Source organism: Mustela nigripes, chromosome 2 (assembly GCF_022355385.1).
Source record: "Mustela nigripes isolate SB6536 chromosome 2, MUSNIG.SB6536, whole genome shotgun sequence".
NCBI classification, from domain to species: Eukaryota; Metazoa; Chordata; class Mammalia; order Carnivora; family Mustelidae; genus Mustela; species Mustela nigripes.
In genome coordinates, this window is record NC_081558.1 from 100,098,481 (window position 1) to 100,122,768 (window position 24,288).

Below are 24,288 nucleotides of genomic sequence, written 5' to 3' on the forward strand. Positions count from 1 at the left end.
CCTTATGTGCCAGGGATTGTGCTAGGCTCCAAAGCAACAACAGTGAGCAAGGTTCTTGCCCAAGTGGGCCTTGTAGTCCACAGGGAACCCCAGACAAATACCTAGGTTGTTCCACTGCAGTGTGAAGAGGCTGCCGTGGCCCTCTTCCAGTCCATAACCCAACTTGCTTCAAAGTAGAAAGAGGAAAAATGAGGGAGGGATCTTCCATGAATGTCACCCAGAGTCAAAGTTAGAAAAAGCATTAATGTGGACTTCAGCCAGGCTCTTGGTCCTTGCTAGAGGAGTTTAAAGGGGAGAACTAGGTAGCAATGGGATGAAGAGCAAGGTTGGGGAGCAAAGGTAGGGAGGCAGGGCTTTGACATCAAGAACAAAGTGTCACAATGCTTTTCCAAGGCCATGCCTGTGCACGGATGGTGGAAGGAGCACTGTGTGACCTTACACGAACTTCCCTGTCCCATCTGGAAATGGGAACAAATAACACCTGCTTGGTACATCCTCCGAGAGTTTAGGATGAGTGAATGAAGGAGTCTGTGAGTGGTTTATGCCAACTACGTGATGTTACACAAACCACTGGTGTTATTGCCATTATCGGCAGTGCTTGGGCCGGCCAAAAGAGGAATGAACACTGATGCCTTCCACGGGCCCCTTCCAGGTAGAGAACCTACAAGTAGCCTTGTTGGCAATATTTCTCTCCAAATTCCCACAAAGTCTACCTCTAAATTAGGAAGTTTTGCTTTTTAAATAATGTATGTGTTTGATAATATCCTGAATGCAGTGGGGAGTGATGGGAAAGAGGACTAAGTCAAGCAATTCCCTCGGCATCAGTTTGGGGTGCTGTTTTATAGAATCACTACCACAGCGCAGAGTTATGAAACCCCACTTAAGTGTTACAATGAAGGAATGGGCCATTTGTCTCTTCCCTGTCCCTCCCTGCATGCAATCCCTGTCTGACTCCCTTGTGGTTTCCCATTGGGATAGGAAGTACAGGCCACTGGACAAAGCTGGTAACATTCCCAGATCGCTTCTACCCTGAAGTCCTGACAGGGAAAGTGGGGCGAGGGAGAAGGCAGAGCTCTGTGTCTGTTGGAGGCTGGTCAGCCAGGCACCATCCTGGAAGCTGTGCAGAGGTCACTGGATTCCACCCTCCCCACCAGACTTTCGGCCCAAAGAGGGTGCTGAAGCATGTTGCGGAGGGCCACAACCAAAGACCAGCTCAATAAATCTTTATCGGAACAAATCAGCCCTTGCATCAAACAAGCTTTCCGGTGGGCACCATTATCCCCAATTTTCAGCTAAAACTAAGGCCTAATAGGCTTAACAATGTTGTCCAAGGCAAGAGAGTGTGTCTGGCTTGGGGTCTGGATACTATGTGCTTTGTCTGCTCCTGGAGTTTATATTCGCTCCTGAGTGGAACGCTGCTGAGAACCTCTTCTCTCAGAGGCAATGGATTTTCTTGTTTTTATTTTTCATTCCCCAAAAGTTTGTTTTCCATCTGTGTTTGAAAACAGACTCTGATCAAATATTATTAGTAATATACCCTGAAGTCATTATTTTATAGATTATATGGACTTAGTTCCAGATTCTGTTTATGAATTTTTGGACGAACTGGAATGAGGACAAAGGTCAAATACTGATTCAACCAACATGTATAAAACGCCCATTTTGCAGCAGAAGCCAGGCTAGGGGCCAGAGGTCCAAGAAAAATAACATCCTCTGGTCCTGAAGGAACTTACAGTCCAGTAGCGCTGTGTTCTTTTCTCCTTTGAAAAAGATTATAAAAGTGAAACATATGGACTACAGGATATTTGCAAAGCCCAGGTAAGAAGAGAAAGAAAAAAATCACCCCAAATTCAGACATCTTATAAATCCTGAGGCTGGGACCTCCATCCTAGCAAGATCAGTAAAATCTTGCACCAGCCTGGAGGAGGAGACAATGTTTTTTGAACTGGAGAAAAGCCACCCTTGATCTCGCCACCCTGTGAAAAGCCACGATAACATTTAGAAAATATTCTTCATCTCCTTTTCTTGGACTGTGAAATGACTGTGAAATGGATGTCGTTCTCTCTGCCTCACCCAAGCCGGGGGGAGACCTTTGTGGACCCCTCAGCACCTTGCCCACCCTGTTCCCAGGCTGTTCCCCTGCCACAGCCCATGTCTCCTCATAAAGAGGGGAGGTCTCTTGGGTGGGGGAAAAGCCGCTTTTACCAAATGCCCCCACATCTCCCCACCCCACCCCAGAAAAGCCTCAGGGGTGGGGAGTTGGTTTCCAAAACCAGTTCCTTTGGATAGAGGGGGCTTTCAGTGGCTTTCTTCAAACTAGGGCACACATTGACTCCCCCAAAGCAGCTTTCAAAAAACCCGATGCCTGGCCCCACTTCACACCAACTAAAAGAATCTCTAGGCCTGAGGTCCAGGCATTGATTTTTTGTGTTTTTAAAGCTTCCAGGGTAAAGGATTAAGAACCACTGATTTAAAGGAAGGCGGGGCAGTGGTGTACGTGGCCTTTGAGATTAGCAAAGGGCGCTGCCGAGGTCAGTCTCAAGAAGGGGCAGCCCCAGGACTTGGCATGGCGAGAACTTTCCACAGCTCACTTCAGGAAAGAGCTGGGTGCTGTATATGGGTAGTTGGTTGGCAAAGGGGAACCTAAAGGGGGAAAAGAGCAACTTTGTTCCAAAGGGCTCACATGGATCCTGATTAAGGGAAGAACAGACAGAAACCATGTTCACATAAGCCAGGAGTAACTATGGGGAGATAAGTATGAATGCCACAGTGGGCCATTGGTAAGGCAGGCGAGCTCTCTGGCTTCATTTATGAGGGAGAGAAGAATTTTACACCATAAACTCTGAGAGAAAAGCCACTGTAACAGTAGGCTGCTTCGCAGAAGGAGGATGACTAGAATTAGAACATCTTTCTTTCCTTAAGCAGAAATACTGAGTACTTGCTATTTGTCAAGCATTGTGCCAAGCACTTGACTAGACTACTCATTTCATCTTTGCAATAACATTTCGTAGTACGTATTAGTTATCCCCATTTTATAGGGAAGGAAATTGATGTAATAAATCTTAAGTGATTATCACATGAAACAAAGGAGATGAGCCCCAGGCTTTCAGACTCCGAAACCCATGTTTCATTCACCCTGCCAAGCCCTGCACTCACTTGATTAGAGGGAAAACAGAAGATGAAAGAAAATCAAGAAGGGGTGACTTTTCAGTGTGGCTAGTTGGCCGGGAGTCCATCTTCTGTGAAGATCTGTGGGGTCACAAGGGAGCCTTTCCAATGTGTCTTTGCCAACCAGCCATGTGAAGGCCAGGTCGCTTCGTTGGCCTAGGTCTGTGTTCTGAGCTAGACAAAGCCAAAAGGGCTAGAACCCCTAGGTGATTTTCAAGCTGCCTTATGCAGGACAGGATGGATGGGTATGACCTTCCCTTTTCCCTGCAACCAGACAAGCTCCGCATGCAGCTGCTTGAAGAGGACCTTCCCTGTTTGGGATGAGGGGGCTGCCTCTGGAAGACTATTCCAGTCTGACACAGCTCTGGTGCTCTGTTATTGAAAACCTGTGAGGTTGGGAAGACCCGGTGCCAACTCAGAGCTCGAGTGCAGATGGAAGCGGGCAGGGAGCATGGCTTTTATGCATTTGACAGGGAGGACAAGCCCCTGGGGAAGTGAAACACAGGAGAAAGGGGCCGGCTAAAGCCAGCAGAGCTTGCAGTCACGAAACACCTGCGTGGGGCCCTGGGCCACCCAAAGGAACGTGAAGAACCAGAGCAGAGAGGAGAGGAGAGCAGGTGCCCAGGGTTGTTCCTGCGATGCTGACACAGTCGCAAGCAAGAGAGCCTGGCCTCCAGGCCTCGTCTCCCTAAACTGTACTTCCTTTACTCAAGACGGTGGAAGTCTCCTGTTCTCCATTAGTAGCTTAGGATTTAAGCAATTTTCTGTTTCTTTGTGTTTTTCAGATCTTAAATCCAAATTTCATCCAAGAAGGTGAGTTACAAAGTCAAATGGAGAACACAGGGACTGGCTCAATAAATTGTGGCAGATCCAGCCATTGAGAGAGAGGCAGAATATAATGGGGATGTGGTCCTGTGCTATGGACAAGAAAAGGCGTGCATGATACACTGTGGAAGTGGAAATGGCCACGACTTGCGTTATATGTAATTTGTATAAGAAAAACGGTGTTGGTGAAAGCCCAAAGGATATAGACCAAGACATTCGCAGTAGTTAGTTACATCTGTATCAGGACATCATGGAGAATTTTCCTCTTTTTACTTATCTGTATTTCCTGATTTTCTGCAATAAACATTTCTTACTTTTAAAACCCTTCTTCATGGAACACGGATGACTTGACAGTATTAAGCTGAAGGTCATTTGAATCACTAGACGTGCATGGGCAGGGGAGAGTGGTGTAAAACGGCTGGTTATTGTATTTGTTCTAAATGACGCTTTACGTCCATCTGACCACAGTGGCCCCAGAATTCCTTGTGCCCTTAGTGGATGTGACCTGCTTGCTTGGGGACACAGTGACACTGCAGTGCAAAGTCTGTGGGCGGCCAAAACCCACCATCACCTGGAAGGGGCCAGACCAGAACATCCTTGACACGGACAACAGCTCGGCCACCTACACCGTCTCCTCCTGGTAAGCTGATCGCCCCACCGTGGGAGACATCGCTAGCACCTTGGTGCAGCCCCTTTTCTGGTTCTTTAGCCTCTGGGGGCAGGGAGGTTGGGTGCCCTGGAGCTTTTTCTCACCCAAATACTTGGTCTTGATGAGGAGAGAAGTGGTCAACATCCACGGGCAGCTCAGGAAAGCGCTGGCACACAATGGTATGTCAGGCTGGGAGCTGTAGGACAGCCCAGGCTGCTACCTCCCTCGAGGTCAGACACAGAGGGGAGGGGTGCCCAGCACGTGGTCACGTGCCACTGAGCAGCGCATAGACATACCTGTACCTACAAGGAAAGTTTGGCAAAACTGCATTCTGGACCCACACTCAGCAAAGAAAAACATACCCCTCTGTATCTCGGGTTAGGCATGAGCCGTACTTTCAAAGAGCTTTGACAGTCACCGACTTACATCCGCCGGACTGGCTGATCTTTGCCCAAGGATCCCCAAGAGAATCTCTGCATCAGCAGTAGTGGCAAAGGCTCTAGCCCCGTGGGAGGAATGTGGGTCTCACATCCCAACATCCTGGTGTTTCTTTGTGCCTGTCAGGATCCTGAGAAACAGTGATCTGTTGAATTCCTCCATTAACCTAAGAACAGTTTTCTTAGAAGAAAAAAAAAAAAGACTTGCTCCAAAATATGCGATGTTAAACAGAAAATCCAGCTATACACATGCTTCCACAAAGAAAGCCTATTTAAAAAGAAAAAAACTTGGTTGACTGCTTCCTAATCGTTCTGTTAGTATTTATTGTGTACTGCTGTTTACAGTGGATAAGCAATAATGAGCCCTTAAGTGCTTAAGCATTTATCAAAGAATCACCTAGAATCAAACTCCCATCCATTAACTTAATTTTTGTGTATATGAAATGGTATTCCCAGCAATGATGGCCAGGGATGGCCAGGTCCTGAGGTTAGCAGGCCCATGGAACCTAGTGGGGGAGTCAGGGTTTGGCTTCCTCTGTCTCCTCAGGGGGTTGGCAGTGGGGTTGACTTGACTGCTGTGTGTCATCCTTTCTGAGCAGCGCTTCCCTTGTGGTGCTCTGGACCCCAGATGGGAACTGCCAAGGAAGTTAGCATTTAGTGGCAGAATTCGGCCTTTACTTAATTCACGTAATTTTTTTTTTATTTTAAGATTTATTTAGGTGACAGAGAGAGACACAGCGAGAGAGGGAACACAAGCAGGGGGAGTAGGAGAGGGAAAGTGAGAAGCAGGCTTCCTGCTGAGCAGGGAGCCTGATTCGGGGCTCGATCCCTGGACCCTGGGATCATGACCTGAGCTGAAGGCAGACACTTAACGTCTGAGCCACCTAGGCGCCCCTCATGTAATTGTTTTGAGGGTCCTCTAGTAGAATTTGAAATACTTAAACATTTCATTCTCAGTCATTCCATTTTCCTTTGTTTGTTTATTAAATCTTTTTAAAAAGATTTTATTTATTTCCATGAGAGAGAGAACAAGTGAGAGAGAGAGTAGTAGTCAGTGTGGGGAGAGGCAGAGAAAGAGGGGGAAGCAGGCTCCCTACTGAACAGACAGCCCAATGTGGGGCTTGATCCCAGGACCCTGGGATCATGACCTGAGCCAAAGGCAGAGGCTTAACTGACTGAGCCACCCAGGCATCCCTTCTTCTTCTTCTTCCTTTTTTTTTTTTTTTTTTTAAAGATTTATCTATCTATTTGAGAGAGAGAGAGAGAGAGCATGCAAGTGTGGGGGACTGGGGCAGAGGGAGAGACAGAGAAAATCCCAAGCAGATTCCATGCAGAGGATGGAGCCCCACTGGGGCTCAGATCACCATCTGAGCTGAAACCAAGAGTCAAACACTTAACCCACTGTGCCACCCAGGTGCCCCTCCCTTTTCTTATACAGTGTGTTATCGATGTTTGAGACTGAAAATATTTTAGGACAAAACTGCTAGTGGTAATAATACCAGTAATATTGTATAGGACTTTATATATTTCAAACCATATTCTAATTCTTATCTCGTTTTACTCCTTTTCTATCCCTCTGCCCTTTATACAACACACATGAGAGATGCTAGTGGCAAGAATGTCCCCCCATAAAGAAATGGGAATATAGAAAAACAAGGTGTGTAGGGAAGTCCCAGAGCTGGGATGAGACCTTGGGCCTGAGGATTCAGCTCAGCACCCCACATGCCCACCCTCTGGGATTTTACCCATCAGTCAATTGTGTCATTACTAGAGTCTGAAGAGCATCCTTTTGGTGTCCCTAGTGATTCAGGGGAAATCACCTTGAAGATCTGCAATCTGATGCCCCAAGACAGTGGGATTTATACCTGCATAGCAACAAATGACCATGGCACCACGTCCACGTCTGCTACAGTTAAAGTGCAAGGTACAGGCTCTCTGTTCATCCAACACCTTTTATAATTTTTAAAATATTTTTATTATGGTAAATTAAACATAACATTTTTCACTCTAACCAATGTTAAATGTACCTTCTGCAGTGTTGAATACATCCATGTTTGTACAACCAATCTCCAGAATTCTTTTCATCTTGCAAAACTAAATCCTATAACCATTATACAGCAGCTCCCCTCCCTGCCCCCACTGCCCCTGGCAGCCACTGTTCTACTTCCTGTCTCTATGAATTTATGTGCATCGGATATTTTAAGTGGACATTACAAGGGTTCCCTGAGACCTGAGGAAGAAAAGGTCCATTGTGAAATCCCAAAGTCCAGCAAAGGGGAGAGAAGGAATCTTCGCTAAGGGCTATCTGTGGCCCACCATAACTTCCTGCATGCTTTCCAGGTCAGCCTAATATCCAGCGTGCAGTCTTTAGCCTGAGGAAGAACTTCTAACCCCAAAGCATATCTGCCAGGCCTCTCCAGAGCCTGGAGAAAGCTATGCCACTGGGTGGAAAGGGCATAGGAAAAAATTGAGACATGGGGAAGCACGTTTCCTAGGAAATGTTCAACCTGGGTACAAAATGTCAAGTTCGGCAGAAAGAGCACTTGACCGTAACTTCCGTCTCCAAAGGTGTTCCGGCGGCCCCTAACCGCCCCATTGCTCAGGAGAGAAGCTGCACCTCCGTGATCCTCCGCTGGCTGCCTCCCTCCAGCACGGGAAACTGCACGATTTCTGGTTACACCGTGGAGTACAGAGAGGAAGGTGAGCTGGCTCCCCCTGCTCTTCCCTTTCTCCAAAGGAGAAGTCCTTCAGAGTCATAAACTACTTGCCTTCAAGCTTTTCATCAGGTGTTCCTTCTTGTGTCTTCCAACTCAGCATAAACAACCTCCTGTCAGACCACAGCCGCCTTCTGACCTCTAACTTCGAGCAGTGGTTTTTGCCAAACTGATAATGACTCCTGGTAGATTTCAAAGTGCCTTCTTGGGCACTTCTGTCCTTAATCAGCCCTATCCCCCCAGATGGGCAATCAGGCCCTCCTTACAGATGAGGAGGCTAAGGCCTGAAGAAAGTTAAGGAACACGAAGCAGGAGTTGGTTAAGAGGCAAGGCTGGCATTAAACCCAGGTGTCAAGTTTGTGAATCCATACTCTTTCTCCCAGAGTGATAACCAGGGTAGCATGAGCAAAACCTGACCCGCACCCCCACACAAAATTTAGAGACCACATATATAGAGATCGCATATACCTTTTGTGTGATCTCTAAATTTTATATACATAAAGACATGTGTATAATGATTTTTTAAAGCTGTTCATTTTTTAAAATTTGTTGCATTTACATGCTGAGGGTGCATACATTAGTTCAGCAGTCAGAAACGCCTGAACCTGCCACCGGTTATCCAGAAAAATTAGTTACACAAGAAGCTGCCCGCTAGCTCTAGTTGTTCATCTCTGAACCACATAATGCATTACACAGCTGAATTTCCAGCCACCGTTCGTGCCCTGAACCAAAATCATTTGTTGTGCTCGCCATTGCTCGCAGTATCTCAACTCTTCCTCCTTCTACCCAACAAGCCCCGTGCAGTTCCGAAACTGCTTACTTTGGCCTCTTCGGGAAGCTGTTCACTAGCTGTTCACTCTCAGGTCTCCCCGCCTCGGCACAGATGTGTTCGAGCTGAGCCAGGGACACGTCTCACCAAGCTAGTCCTCCCCCCGCCCCCACCGCCAACCCGCGCAGTTCGGTCCTTAGCTCATCATATTCAGGCCATTCTCATGAGAAGATCATTTCATCTTTCTGAGCCTCCGTTTCTCCTGTTCCCGACCCCGTAGGGTGTCTGGGGATTTCGGTGTGAAAAGGAAATGAGAGAGTTGCCTGGCACGGGTACTTGACATGAGTGGAGGGCTCAGTGCCTGTTCACTTCTAGTTTGTTTCCACTTCCAAATACATATTTCCTCTCATCTTGTGATTTATAATATATTTTTATGCCTTATTAAAAAGTTGCCGCAGGGTCCCCTGTAAATTCTGCACGCTCTCCGTCTTCTCACTCTCACACGTGCTTTCACACCCCTCAGGACCTAGTCAGTCATTTGCCACAGGTGGCCCACCGGATTTCAGAGCCCAATCAGTAACCACAGCTGCTCCTTGAATGGAATGAGTCAACTTCCCCTTCTTTGTTTGCTGAAGGTCTTTGAAACAATGTCTCTCTGGCCTTTCTCTCTCCCTCTCCTCGGAAATCGTGCACTAGGTTCCCAGGCCTGGCAGCAGTCCGTGGCTTCGACCTTGGACACTTACCTCGTCATCGAGGACCTCAGTCCTGGGAGTCCTTATCAGTTCCGAGTCAGCGCCAGCAACCCCTGGGGGATCAGCCTTCCCAGCGAGCCCTCGGAGTTTGTACGACTCCCCGAGTATGGTGAGTCCCGGCCTTTCCCTGCACCCCAAGCGGGGGAGGCCAGGCACCCGGGCGGCTCACCCAGTCACGGGTGCCGGCTGGCCGTTGGCATGGCAGGCCACCATGCGGGGGGAACCTGGATTTGCTTCAGTCAAGTAACATTTCAGAGACCTGAAGAAAAGTGTGATTTCAACCGTCTTGGAGCAAAAGTGAGGTCAGCCACCCGTGTTTACCTGGGGCCTGCCAGTCCCTGGGCTCCCGCGTGTGTCCCCCGGAACAGAGAGGGGGGCAGGCAGGAGTCATGAGTCACCTGGATGCTATCTGCCCCTTCTCCTACTTGGGAGCGCCAAACCTCGTCTCCCTTGGGAATCCCTGCCAGGTGTAAGTGTGCCTCGCGGCATCAGAGACAGCTGTGTTCACCAGTTTAAGCTGGGGAGAGGAAAGCAAGCTGTTCGAAGGATCTGAATCAAAATGAGTATTAAAACATATTTATTTGAAAGAGAAAGAAAGCACAAGCAGGTGAGGGGCAGAGGGTGAAGCAGACTCCCAGCTGAGCCGGGAGCGCCATGTGGCACTCGATCCGGAGACTCTAGGATCATGACCTGAGCCCAAGGCAGACTCTTAACCGACTGAGCCTCCCAGGCGCCCCTCAAGGTGGATACATTTTTAGGTGGATATGTTGAGTAATTAAGATACGCCTATAACTAGCTACACGTATTTTACAAATACCACCTATTCCCTGTCTCACCAAACCCCCTTGGTCCTAAGAACATTTTGAAAGAGGACACCTGGGGCACCTGCCTGGCTCAGTTGCTTGAGTGGTTGTGTTTGGCCCGGGTCATGATCCCGGAGTCCTAGGATCGAGTCCTGCATCAGGTTCCCAGCTACACGGGGAGTTTGCTTCTCCCTCTGACCTTCTCCCCTTTGACGCTCTCTCTTATTCTTTCTCTCTCTCAAATGGACCCCTGCTGACTCTGGAAGTGCTCCCCAGCCCGCCCCAGCCTTGCTCCGTTGGACCCATGACACTGGGAAACCTTGGCCCTGGGCCTCAGAATTCAATATAGATAAGGCACCTAAGTCTCAGCCCCACTGTGCTCTGGGCAGCCTGAGGTGGCCCGGGTCAGAAGAGTTGCGCTGCTGGCGTGCTCCTCTTCTCCTAAGCCACGAACTAAATTCTGCCTCATGTCTTCCTTCTTGCAAGCCTTGGTCCCAAGAGACAGAACAAACATATGTTGGTGCACATGCTTTGCACATGCACACATGTGTGGGTGTTTGTGGGTGCGTGTGTAAATCATTGCCAGGGAATTAACACCTCAGATAAGGTAATGCTACCAAACATTGTGCTCAGGCCTGTATTTTAGGTTAAGCTACACCATTCGATATACCAGCTAAGCTCTCACTGTCTGAGGCAGCGGGGTGACAGGGACAAGTGGGTAGGATGCTCTGAGCCCGTTCCCCTCCTTTCCTCCTCTGGGCCTTGTAACTCTTCCCCTAGCTGCTGCTGCATCCCTCCTCGGCCCTGATTCTCACTGGCTTTTCTAGGCCTTCCATGTGTTTTTCTCTCTTTTAACTTGTTCTACCAAATTTCTATTTTAAAATATCCAGAGGTTACATCTCTGATTGTCCCAAGTTTTCTTTTGTTTATGTAGACGGCACAGCGCTGGGGGTGGGGGTGGGGGGATATGACTCTGTCATGTCGGTTTCCCTTGGATGATATTTTTAAAAATAACATTTCAGAGCATCCTGGCATTTTCCCATGAGTTAGACTCCATATTTGGTTGCGAGAATGCTTTGGGGCAAAGCAGGAGATTTTCTGTTAATCTTTTCTTTATTCTTATATGACTTCCTCAGTATCCTAAATGGATTCTCTCTCTTCCAAAGATGCTGCTGCTGATGGTGCCACCATTTCTTGGAAGGAAAATTTTGATTCAGCTTATACTGAGCTGAATGAAATTGGAAGGTAATGACTCCATTTTCTCTTCCTTCATTCATGGGCACTTATCATCATCATATCAGAATAATGACTTGCTTTTCCTATTGTTTGTTTCTCCTCACTAAGTGTATTCCCTCTTTAGGAAGAAAAAAAAAACCAGTATTTTTATGTATTTTTACTGCTCTTTTTTTTAAAAAAACTTTTTAAGTTAGATGCTTCACTCATAACTGTCAGCCTTTCTTCTATTCTAATATAAGAATTTAAGCCTTTTCTTCAAATTATAATTTTAGTTATGTCTCCTGAGTTCTGATATGTGGCACTTTTGTTATCATTGAGTTCAACTATCATTTTTTTTTCTTTGACCTAATTGTAATAGAAATACTTTAAAATTTTCAGCTGTGTGAGATTTTTTCCAAATCATCATCTTCTTACTGATGTCTAACTTAATTACATTGTAGTTGAAGAACTTGATCTATGTGATACTGACTCTGACTTTTGCTGGGACTTGCGTTATTTGCAGTACATGGTCAGTTTTTGTTCAAAGTTCCATGTGTTCCTGAGAAGAAGGTATAATCACTAATTACTGGTTCAGGTCTCCGCATATGTCCATATGTCAAGCCCAACACACTGTTTTATGGATATTTCTAGTCCAATCCCCCCTACGCATACCCACATACTCAGTCACACAATCTATCTCTATTATGAGTAGGAAAGTGTCCTCAAAAATAAAAAGATAAAAATAGGACTTTTAGGGGCGCCTGGGTGGCTCAGCCGGTTAAGCCGCTGCCTTCAGCTCAGGTCATGATCTCAGGGTCCTGGGATCGAGCCCCGCGTCGGGCTCTCTGCTCAGCAGGGGGCCTGCTTCCTCCTCTCTCTCTGCCTGCCTCTCTGCCTACTTGTGATCTCTCTCTGTCAAATAAATAAATAAAATCTTAAAAAAAAAAAAAAATAGGACTTTTAACAAAACAATGAAAAAAAATCTATCACCTGTCCCATAAAATAGTTGATGGAAAGAAACAAAAAAGAGGTCATCTCTGTGTGTGCATTAATTTGCACGTGGTCTAGGTGAGAGGGTGGGGAGTTCTTACAAGTCCCCCCACCCACTGAATGTATAAAAAAAAAAAAAAGAGCACCCACTAAGGGTGGGCCATTACCATCATCTCTTTGGTTGACATCTCTCAATGAAGCACAACTTTTCCTGAGTAGGGTGGTTATTACAGGGGTTGTGGAAAGAGCCCAAATGCTTGCTATTCCCATTTATTAGGCAGGAATCACAATGTCGGGGGGCGCCTGGGTGGCTCAGTGGGTTAGGCCTCTGCCTTTGGCTCAGGTCATGATCTCAGGGACCTGGGATCAAGCCCCGCATTGGGCTCTCTGCTCAGTGGGGAGCCTGCTTCCCTCACTCTCTGCCTGCCTCTCTGCCTACTTGTGGTCTCTCTCTGTCAAATAAATAAATAAAATCTTTAAAAAAAAAAAAAAAAAGGAATCACAATGTCATTCACTACCTTTCACTGTAATCCCCTCCATCAAAAACCAACTTGCGCTCTCCTTTCACTCTTCTTTGTGTGGCCAGAGGGAGAAAAAGACCAGTGGAAATTTATATGGTGTTGGATGATGCTTACATCATGTTGCAGATCCTATGAAGATATTATATGAGAGACATTTAGTGTAATCCTTGCCACATTGTGAGTAGAACCCAGGCTTGGGGAGTTAAGTAACTTTTTCAAGGTCTTACAACCATTAAGTGGAGAACAGTCAGGATTCCAACCCTGGCCTACCCAATTCTTAAGCCTGTGTTTGTTTTACTAGCATATGTGATTTCTCACCGCAGCAGTTTTTGTCAAAAATAAGCTCTAGCCATTGAAATCTAGTCGGCTCCATTATATTCAAGTTTTGTGAAGTTCCACATGACTCCAGTAAGGAATCGACTCCACTCCTGGTTCTAAAGGAAAACTAGTTGTATGGATCAGATGCTCCAGTGATTTTCTTCCCCAGACATGCATTTGCTGTTGAGAACCAGAGGCGAAGGCATGTTTTACCTAGAAGAGATGGATGTTTTAGTATTTCCCAAAGGGGAGCTCAAGTTTCTGATCTGTTCAGGGCAATGATGTTTTTGTTTTTGTTTTTCAAATCTCATCCCCAGCCATCTGAAGCTTTTCCTCTCCTCCAAGTATAATCCTCCTATTTTCAAGAGCTCCTTTAAAAAAAATGCTGCATGAGGGCACCTGGGTGGCTCAGTGGGTTAAGCCTCTGCCTTCGACTCAGGTCATGATCTCAGGGTCCTGGGATCAAGCCCTGTGTTGGGCTCTCTGCTCAGCAGGGAGACTGTTTCTCCCCTCTCTCTCTGCCTGCCTCTCTGCCTACTTGTGATCTCTCTCTGTCAAATAAATAAATAAAGTCTTTTTTTTTAAATGCTGCATATAAACAGAAGGGAAACAAAACATGTAGATACTGATGTGAGACATACCACAGGTATCTGCAGGCCATAAATGTGAGTCAGCTTTCTCCACTGAACTTAAACCTAGACTTCTAGGCCTATATGACTATCTTGTTAAAAATAGCTCTCTGGTAATTAAGTAGTTTAAAAACTATGGTGCATAAAGAAATACCATCACTCCTAAAGTCTATCTACAGAAGGAAAGAGCACTTGAGCATGGCAAGCTTAGCCAGAAATAAACTAGACAGGCACATCACCAATGTGAAGAAGCCAGAGAGTTGTCCCCTGGCAAGGAGGACTGGTGACCTGTACAGGATCCAAAGAGATAGCAGGGCCAGGCCTCCAGGCAAGGATGGAAGGTTGAACCCAGCTATCAGTTTTCACACTGTCCTGAGACTTCACTGAATCTCCACTAAAGGAATTTTTCCAATCAGGCATGTAAGACTTCACTGAATCTCCACTAAAGGAATTTTTCCAATCAGGCATGTAAGGAGACTTCACTGAATCTCCACTAAAGGAATTTTTCCAATCAGGAAAAGAGATACTCTAGAAACACATTCGAAGCAGAAAACAAGTGAAAGAGTGACAAATGACCGAGGAGACCTGAGGAACTCAGTCCAAATCAGTTGTGGGGTCAAGTGAGAGCCAGTGCAACTTTTGCAGCAGAATCCCCCGAAGGCAGGGGAACTGGCTGCATCAAGTAGCTCTGTAAACCGGTGTAAAAAGGATGCTGACATGGGAAGGAGTGGCTGAAACTGTGTGAGAGCTTGTCGCTTCAGCTCTCCTCCCCAGCAGAGGCAGCTCTAGGATCATCCATCTCCATGCAGGAAAAGGCTGGGGTCCATTCTCTAGACAGGGTAAAACAGAATGCCTCGCTTCTCTGGGACAATGGCATACTTGTGGGCAGCAGAACCTTCCAGCAGACAGGCCCCTTGGACACTGTAGCCACGCTGGATACTCAGGACCCCAGCTTTCTCAACCACCCAGCCTTCAAAAGTGGACAATCGTGGCTTCACCATCTAGGCAGGAGGTACAAGGCTCTTTCTCCGGGAATTCCGATCAGCCCAAGAAGAAAGACTTAAAGATAATGACTTTGGAGTTTTCCCTACTAAACAGTCCACTCAGATCACGCTATAGTGAAGATCGAATTGACAGGCTCCACTCCCAACACTCAGAGCTTCCAAACACCATTTAGTCCCCAACTTTTAGAATGAGCTAACTTCCAGTGCCCACCAAGAGAGAGTCAGCCCACTGTGGCCTATCTCTCCTACTGATGACAACCAGAATCCCTGGAGAAAATACAAAAAAGGCAACTACCTCAGGATTCTGAAAAGCAAAGAACACAGAGAACGGGGAGACAAGTGAAAATTTGAGGAAAGTCAGGGACAGTGGCAGTGAGTTCTCTGGCTTGTTTGTTGGGCTTTAGCCCAAACCAGGGAACTGGGCAACATGTACAGGGGACAGCTCCAAAGGAAACTCATCTTTCTGGCCAAAAGACAGGAAAGGGGGCTCTCTTTGAGCTGAAGAGACAGGAGAATGCCTTTCCCTCCCTCCTTTCCTTCTCTCATTGCTTTAACCCAAGCAAGAAACTAAAACTCTGAAGGAATCCCATCTATTAAAACGGGCCCATGGGAGCCAAAGAATGTGTGGGAAATCTCAGTGAGAAGAGAGCTAAGGAACGAGATCCCCCTAATTCTGTGCCGGAACAGGACAGATCCTGGGCTCCTTTCAAGCTACGCACGGATAGAACACAGCCACAGAAGCATAGCAAGGCCTGAGAGCTGAACTATGCCATAAACCAGCACTCAGTCACCCTGCAGTGACTTATTAGTCCCGGACTAATCTTTGAATGGTTCTCATAAGGGGCCGTCTTTGTCAGAAATGAGGCCTGAATTCTGTCACAAAAAGGAAAATGTTCATAGTTTACTGGCGCTGCAAATTTGACTAGCCCTGACCTAGTTGCAATAATGGAAACACTGAATATTGATTAAAATATCATTCCGTGGGGGAATGGGGGATGGGGAAAATGGTCATGTGGTAGATTCAGAGAGGGGAGAGAGGCTTACATCTCCCTTTCCGGAGTGGGTGTCTACAGATTATAATGAAAACCGAAATACCGGGACGCCTGGGTGGCTCAGTTGGTTGGACGACTGCCTTCGGCTCAGGTCATGATCCTGGAGTCCCGGGATCGAGTCCCGCATCGGACTCCCAGCTCCACGGGGAGTCTGCTTCTCCCTCTGACCTTCTCCTCGCTCATGCTCTCTCTCACTGTCTCTCTCTCTCAAATAAATAAATAAAATCTTTAAAAAAAAAAAAAAAAGAAAGAAAACCGAAATACCAAGAAGTAGCCACACAAACACAGACTACCCCAGTAATAAGCTAAAATATAATTACCTGATTGGTTAAACTGCCTCTCAGGTAAGGAAAATGGGGTTGTGGGGTAGAAAGATGGGATACTATTAGTTTTAATAAAAAACCTTAAAGCTAATTGACTTTTTAAATCGTGGGGATGCATAACTTGGAAAAGCACAATTTAAAGAAAAAAAATTAAGGTATAGGGGCACCTGGGCAGCTCAGTGGGTTAAGTGTCTGCCTTCCCTCAGGTCATGATCCAGGATCAAGCCCTGTATTGGGAGCCTGCTTATCCCTCTCCTGTTTCCCCTGCTTGTCTTCTCTCTCTCTCAAATAAATAGAATCTTTAAAAAAGGAAGGAAGGAAGGACAGACAAACATAATGAAGGGGTGCCTGGGTCCAGTCTGTGGAGCATGCAACTCTTGATCTCAGGATCATGAGTCTAAGCCCCACATTATGCACAGAGATTACTTTAAAAAAGAGAGAGAGATGGCAATTTATTAATTTATGATATAGAATGGAAATATCAGTTCAACCAAATATTTGCTTCCTATGCAAAAAGAATGATGACTGCTACATAATAGGCATTCAATTAGTATTTGTCAAATACTTGTTTTATTAATTAACACATTCTCTTCTTAAAGATTTTTTATTGTTATTATCTATTTATTTGACACACACACACACACACAGAGTATGAGCAGGGGGAGGGGCAGAGAGAGAGGAAAAAGCAGGCTCCCCGCTGAGTAGGGCTCCATCCCAGGACCCTGGGATCATGACCTGAGCCAAAGGCAGACACTTACCCAACTGAGTCACCGAGGTACCCCAGCATATTCTCTTCTTTTGAGAAAACCTATACTGAGGAGACATTATCTATTATTGTCTGAAAGTCACTTGGTGAGCACAGGGCCAGGTCAAGGGGTCAGTTGGACCATCTTTGTGGTGGTTCTGGTGTTGGCTGCCTCCATTTCTGCTAGAGGAATGGACTGTTCTTTGGATGGTTGACTCTTCTACTCATAGGTTACAGTATCTCAGGGACGGACCTGGGATGGGCACTGCTAGTCACCTCTTTGACTCCCTTTCCCTGTTCCCATTGCTGACCAGTTCCCTCTTCTACTTCACTCTTACTACCTCCTACTGAGCTACAGCTGAGTCTGGGAACCATTCTGTTCTAGGTGTGGCTAATTTTGTCAGATGTGAAGCTGGCATGCTGGTTATACATTTTTCAAAGTCCTTGTCAGTTAGAAACGACTGAAGTATTTATGAGTGAAATAACATGGTATCTGGATTTTGCTAAAAATACCACGGGAAAAAAAGGCAAGAGGTAGGAAAGAAAGAGATGGAATAAGGTTGGCAAAATGCTGATAATGACTGAAGCTGGCTGCTGGCTGCACAGATCTATTACACTATTCTCTCTACTTTTGTGTATATTACAAAGTTTCTGTCATACCAAGATAAAAAATATAAAAGGAAAAAATTGCCTCTTTTTTTTTTTTAAGATCTTATGTATTTATTTGACAGAGAGAGATCACAAGTAGGTAGAGAGACAGCAGAGAGAAAGAGGGAAGCAGGCTCCCTGCTGAGCAGAGAGCCTGATGTGGGACTCGATCCCAGGACCCTGAGATCATGACCTGAGCTGAAGGCAGCGGCTTAACCCACTGAGCCACCCAGGCACCTGAAAAAATTGCCTCTTTAAGAAATGTTTTTGAAATGATTATAGAGTAGAATTCCTCCTTCTTGCACATTATTATTACTGTTGTATTTTACAAAAATATACTGCGCTTAGAAAACTGAACCTGTGGTTGATATTTCAAAGTGAGAGAGAAATCTGTTGACTAAAATTGATAAGAGTTTTTTGCATCTCAGAGATTCCTGACTTGCTAAGGCAGGAAACACGGCTTTTCTTGAGAGATCCTATGATTATTTCAAAATAGGAAAGTAGGATTCCTAATAAGTGTAACTGTCTAACCACTTCAGAGAAAACGTTACAGATCCTTAAATAAAATAATACCTGGTAGATGGAGGAAGCTTCGCAAAATGCTTTCTGCCTTCCGCTCTCCAGGGGCCGTTTCTCCATAGTGAAGAAGTGTATTCACAAAGCTACGCGGAAGGACGTCGCGGTGAAATTCGTTAGCAAAAAAATGAAGAAAAAAGAGCAGGCTGCCCACGAGGCTGCCCTGCTTCAGCACCTGCAACACCCCCAGTACATCACTCTCCATGACACCTATGAGTCCCCCACGTCCTACATCCTGATTCTGGAGCTGTAAGTACAGGTGTCTTGGTCGTCTCCAGTGTCTGGGCTCCTTCCCGTCCCCCTACCCCCCACAGCGGTTACATTCTATACAATGTCTCGCTATGTACGGAGTGTTGTGTGTCATGTGCGATCTCCCGTCTGTTTTATAAGAAGGTGGTTCCCCTTTGCAGATTAGAAAAATCAAGGGTAAAGAAGGTCCTTACCACTAGAAAATGGAGAAGCTGGGACTTGAACCCGTGTATCTCCCTCCCTTAGATTCTCATGTTCTTTCTACTATGGACTCTTGGGCTGGACAGGGGTTTAGGAAGACTGTATGGATCCTAGGCTTGTTGACAGGGGTGGGGCTGAACTGAAAGGGGGTTTGTGCATCAACCCACTGACGTGGCAGCCATGATCTCCCACCCAAGAAATTCCTTTTAAAGTGGAACCTTGACTTTCAAAATATTCCACTCATTCCAGATTTTCTACGAACTCAGGCATCTGCATACTTGGCCCTAGAACACATCCAATAAAGCACATTCTGCCCCGCTACTACCCCAGGCTAAGAACAGAGATCATGTCCTGTGGTTCACAAAGATCTAACAGAGGCTAAAGAGAACATAGTCCTCTCAGGAGGACGGAGCCCTCATAAAGACATCATCAGATGCATGCTGATGGCCCTGCCCCAAGACCGGTGCCACACATGTCTCCCTAGGAGCCTCTGTCCAGAAGAGAAGCGCCTCCATGTGCTGCTTTCCAGCTGTCATTTTACTGTGACTCCTGTGTGCTTGTTTGTCTAAATGTTTATGGATGAGGGCCTTTGAGGCAGTTCCCTATAAATTTATTTATGTTGGAAAAAAGACAGCCAAAAAACAAACATCTTTGGCTACATTTTTTAATTCATTGAAAAGAAACAAGAGAAGATAGAACCAACTGTATCAATATTTGTACTTCTTTTGTGATACATTATATAGCTGTGTAGTAGTAGATCAATTGTCACTTTGGATTTAATGAAGACCCTTACAGAGAGCCTTCCAGAACCTAATATCAAGTGCTTATACAAGTATTATCACTTGTATATCAAGACAACATGGCGGACCCAGAACCTTAGCCCCTTCAGTTTTGCCATCTTGCATCATTCCAGGGGAAGGTTGATGCCTGATTACCAGGCTGCGTCAGTGCAATGGAAGGAAGCCATGCTTGGAATGAAGAGCGTGAGCGCTCATCCCAGCTCTGGGATTTGGGGGCAGGGTCTTTAGATTCCTGGGCCTGGGGTCTCATCTGTGAAGTCTGAAGAATTATTTCCACTTCTCAGAGACATTACAGAGATTAAATGAGGTGAATAGTGGATTGAGTGAGTTTAGCAAACGTTTACTGAGCACACCCTGTGTGCCTGCTGCTGGGAGGACCTAGACCAGGATGGAAGGAACAAAGGTAAAAAGGGGTGGTTCTTGCCCTTGAAGAGTTCCAAACCTGATGAGGAGGACCGATCCCTAAGTGATGATTTCAACTGAACATGGTAAATGCTGAGAAAGAAACATGTTTTGGAGAGGGTTGCTGTGAGAACATAGGAAGGTGTTTGTTGGACTGGAAATTCAGGAAAGGTGAGTGGATAGACAGTGCCCAAGGTAAACCCTGTGCTAAATCTTGCTTATGCTGTGACCAGAGGTCCTCCCTTTGGTGGCCATCCAAGTCCCTGGTAGAGCTTTTCTCTGCTAGGCAACAGAGGTTCTGACGGCCTAGGCTAGGGTGGGGCCCGGGCATCTGCATTTCCCAAAAGCTCGGAGGGTGAACTTGGTGTGAGGGCTTGTGGGTCTCCGAGCAGCGCAGCAAGAAGCACAGGGGGAGCATCTCACAAACCCAGGCCCCCTCCACTCCATGCTCATCCCTCCCGCCTCACCCCCTGCCAGGTCCTAGGCTTTGCTCCTATCAAGGAAAGCAGGAGAAGACATCATGGGGAAGGAACACACTAGAGAAGAGAATGGAAACCCTGGCTGGGGTGGGGGGAGATCAGCTGTGCTCAGAGGTGGTTTCTGCCTCTGGCTCAAGCCTTCCCCAGGGATGTACCTTTGACAGCTCAGTGCACATTGGACTAGCAGTCTGACATTTGGTCACTCCAGATGCTCAAGAGGGTACAGAGGACCTAAAAACACTACTGAGCACTCAGGCTGCTACTGATTAGGTGTACCACTTGACTCTTACACAACCCTCGGGGTGAAGTCAGTCTTCTTGCTGTTACTCCCAGTTTAAAGATGAAGAAACCAACACAGGGTTTAAGCGACTTGTCCCAAACCCCCAGCCTGTAGCGGGCAGAAGAAGGACTCAAATCTGGATCTGGCTGGCTCCCCCTACCGTGTTCTCAGTCACGGTTTTTAAGATTAGAAAATTGCTCACAAGGCAAAGGATCCCAAAAAGGGTCAAGAATGCCGAGGACAAACTTTGCCCACTTTTCATTTTCCCCAGCTAAAAACTGACAAATAAAAGCAATTTGCAAAACATATTTGCAGGTGTAGAGCCACCAGGTTCCAGTTAACTGAATATTGAGAGAGAGCACACTCTCCTCTCTCTCTCCCTCCAAAGACTTTCTGTGTTTCGCCAACTAATCTCTTAAAGATTAAGAGATTAATCTTTAAGATTTCCTGGTGATCGGTTTTTAACTTTAACAACGTAGAATGTGTCTTAAGGTTACCCATGTTTCTTCTGTGGAGCACATCACATGGTAACTTTTAAATTAGCTTGTTAATTTTAGTTCTGAACATTAATTTTGGGTTCTAACTAAAATACACATGTGTGGGAACATCGATCTTCATCTATAAGCAGGAGCAGGAGAGATTCTGGAGCTCTGACCAATTGTATGTGTTATTTTTCCATTTCTTTACAAACATATTTCATTGGCCGATTCCTCCCTGATTTCAGGATGGATGATGGCCGGCTCTTAGACTACCTTATGAATCACGATGAACTGATGGAAGAGAAAGTCGCTTTCTACATCCGGGACATCATGGAAGCTCTTCAGTACCTCCACAACTGCAGGGTGGCCCATTTGGACATAAAGGTAATAAGCAAGAGCTGCACTTGCATGGAAGTGGCCAAGTCCAGCCTGTCAGTCATCACCCTTGGGGAGGTCCATTCTGATTCATTTTAGTACTTAGCTTAGAATCCTGACAAATTTTAAGACAGGAACTAGGTCATCCCATAATTCCAGTGTGTTCTTCGAGAATTAATGAGAACACACCAAGAGTCACCATGACATCTGGGGTGAGGGAAGGTCGGGAAGATCTTCCCACCTCATCTAACATTTTATTTTTTTTTATTTTTTTTTAAAGATTTTATTTATTTATTTGACAGAGAGAAATCACAAGTAGATGGAGAGGCAGGCAGAGAGAGAGAGAGGGAGGCAGGCTCCCTGCTGAGCAGAGAGCCCGATGCGGGACTCGATCCCAGGACCCTGAGATCATGACCTGAGCCGAAGGCAGCGGCTTAACCTACTGAGCCACCCAGGCGCCCCTCATCTAACATTTTAGAAGGAAGCCAGTAGATGTCAGGTTTTTGTTTTTGTTTTTGTTTTTTAAATTAAGTAAGTCTTGATTTCTTTTTTAAGATTTGATTTCTTTATTTGTCAGAGAGAGTACAAGCAGGCAGAGTACCAGGCAGAGGCAGAAAGAGAAGCAGGCTCCTCACTGAACAGGGAGCCTAACACAGGACTCAATCCCAGGACCCTGAGATCATGACCTGAGCCGAAGGCAGCCGCTTAACCGACTGAGCCACCCAGGCATCCCAAATGTTAGTTTTTTATGGTGCCCAAGAGAAGCCCCTGTTTTCCAAAATGAATAGCCCACTCTTTTTTTTTTTTTTTTTTTTTTGAGTCAGTGCAGAAGTAAGGGATAGTTGAGAAGACATGATTTTTTAATGTCAGACAGCTTCTCTGCAACACTACCCCAACTCAGAATTTAATCTCGTTTGAAGGCCACCAGGCACTTTGCATAGGCAATTTCTCGTGCTCTATAGGCTTTCCCAAAGACTAGCAGAACCATGTCTGAACCACCTGAGTCCTACTGGTAGACGAGACAGAGAGCTCAACTTGCCTTCTTTTCTCCCTTCCACCTGGGTCTCCTCAGCCCGAAAACCTGCTCATTGACCTACGCATCCCAGTGCCTCGGGTGAAGCTCATTGACCTGGAGGACGCTGTCCAGATCTCGGGTCACTTCCACATCCACCACCTGCTGGGGAACCCCGAGTTTGCCGCTCCAGAAGTGATCCAAGGCATCCCCGTCTCCCTGGGCACAGACATCTGGAGCATCGGGGTTCTGACATACGTCATGCTGAGTGGGGTGTCCCCCTTCTTGGACGAGAGCAAAGAGGAGACCTGTATCAACGTGTGCAGAGTGGACTTCAGCTTCCCGCACGAATACTTCTGCGGCGTGAGCAATGCTGCCAGAGACTTCATCAACGTGATCCTGCAGGAAGACTTTCGCAGGAGGCCCACAGCAGCCACGTGCCTGCAGCACCCCTGGCTGCAGCCCCATAACGGCAGCTACTCCAAGATCCCCCTGGACACCTCTCGCCTGGCATGCTTCATAGAGCGCCGCAAGCATCAGAACGACGTGCGGCCTGTGCCCAACGTCAAGAGCTACATCGTCAACCGGGTCAACCAAGGGACGTAGCCGTCTCCTCGCCCTTGGGGTTCCACGTGGAAGTGTAGTGTGAACCAAAGCAAGACTGAATGTCTGTAAATAGTTCTGTTCGTTCGCTCCACGCAGTTCTCTGGCTTGAGAGATGGACCTCTTCAACCTCGTCCGTGGCTATTCAGGTTCTGGGCAGCGGCAAGATTACCCTCAACCCAAGGGCTTTCCAGAAGGCCATTTAGAAGACAAAGATGCGAAGAGTCACCCAGAGTGTTAAAGAGAGGGGGCAAGGATACCAAGAATAGGAGCCGTTATGAAATTTTAACAGTGAGTTCCACAGTGGGCGGTGAACTGGGCAAAGCTGCAGCTCGAAGTAGCGAGCGTAAAAGATTTCTAACCCTGCTGAAATTGGAAGCAAGAAAGTTCTATTTAACAGAGATGTCACGTATGTCCACTCTTCTGGTTTAGATTACTTCGATATAGTTTCTTAATAGGATTCACATATACAGTAAAATAGATCCTATTCGGGTTTCAGAGTTTTATAATATAGAGGTATATATATGACATCAATCCTAAGTAACTTTGAGCACTCCGATTAAGACAGTCCTTTATTTATCGAAGCATTACATTGTTTTGACTAAGCACAATAAGATGACAAGTTTTTTAGAGCATTTTATAAATCTTGTATAGAAATCTCTTACCAGAACCCATGCATTAAGAGAAAGCAATGTTACCCTTTTGCAATCTGTGAATGAGAAGCTTTTTCTCTCAATCACAAGTATCTGATTAACATAGGTTCTGTATATGAAACGCTACCCCCAAATTCACTGGCAGCTCAGAGTTTATCTGGCAGGAAAGCCTGCCAGGAAATAAGTCCAAATACAGTTAAGAGTTGTGGGGCTATTTTTATGTCTACACTCGGTTTGAACTAGGTAATGAATAAAACAGGTTCACACAAAAGGGCAAATAGAAAACTTTCCTATGGTTCCTATGAACAACGTTAACAACACTTTCTGACTTCTTCTACAGCTGTAGAAGGCAGTCCTCAGAAAGTTGGCTTGCTTTATTTCTAACCCCTTCTGGAAGCTGAGGGGTGCTTACCAAAAGGAGGCAGCCATATACGCCTTTAAAGGCCTGGTCCCAAGTCCTTTTTGAAGCCATGGAATAAAATCTGATACATCACTCAGACAGAGCATTGAGTTTTAACTGTGATTGCCGTACCTATCACCACACAGCCGCTGATATTTCTCTGGACCAAAAGGACTAATTGCACTTTGAGGCCAATCCTGCTTTCGGGTGCGTCTTC

At 46.2% G+C, this 24,288-nt stretch overlaps 1 protein-coding gene across 12 annotated transcripts in view; it reads left to right on the forward strand.

Moving 5' to 3' along the window:
- KALRN (kalirin RhoGEF kinase) overlaps positions 1-24,282 on the forward strand; it is a 656,868-nt gene extending 632,586 nt beyond the window's left edge. For all 12 annotated transcript variants that reach the window (XM_059391095.1, XM_059391094.1, XM_059391100.1 and 9 more), the window contains 9 exons: positions 3,954-3,981; positions 4,462-4,633; positions 6,882-7,003; positions 7,648-7,779; positions 9,259-9,423; positions 11,284-11,362; positions 18,187-18,387; positions 21,274-21,412; positions 22,476-24,282. In XM_059391095.1, the coding sequence (XP_059247078.1) occupies positions 3,954-3,981; positions 4,462-4,633; positions 6,882-7,003; positions 7,648-7,779; positions 9,259-9,423; positions 11,284-11,362; positions 18,187-18,387; positions 21,274-21,412; positions 22,476-23,021 (1,584 nt within the window). In that variant the 3' untranslated portion in view covers positions 23,022-24,282. The remainder of the gene's footprint in view (positions 1-3,953; positions 3,982-4,461; positions 4,634-6,881; positions 7,004-7,647; positions 7,780-9,258; positions 9,424-11,283; positions 11,363-18,186; positions 18,388-21,273; positions 21,413-22,475) is intronic.
- The last annotated feature ends 6 nt before the right edge of the window (positions 24,283-24,288 follow it).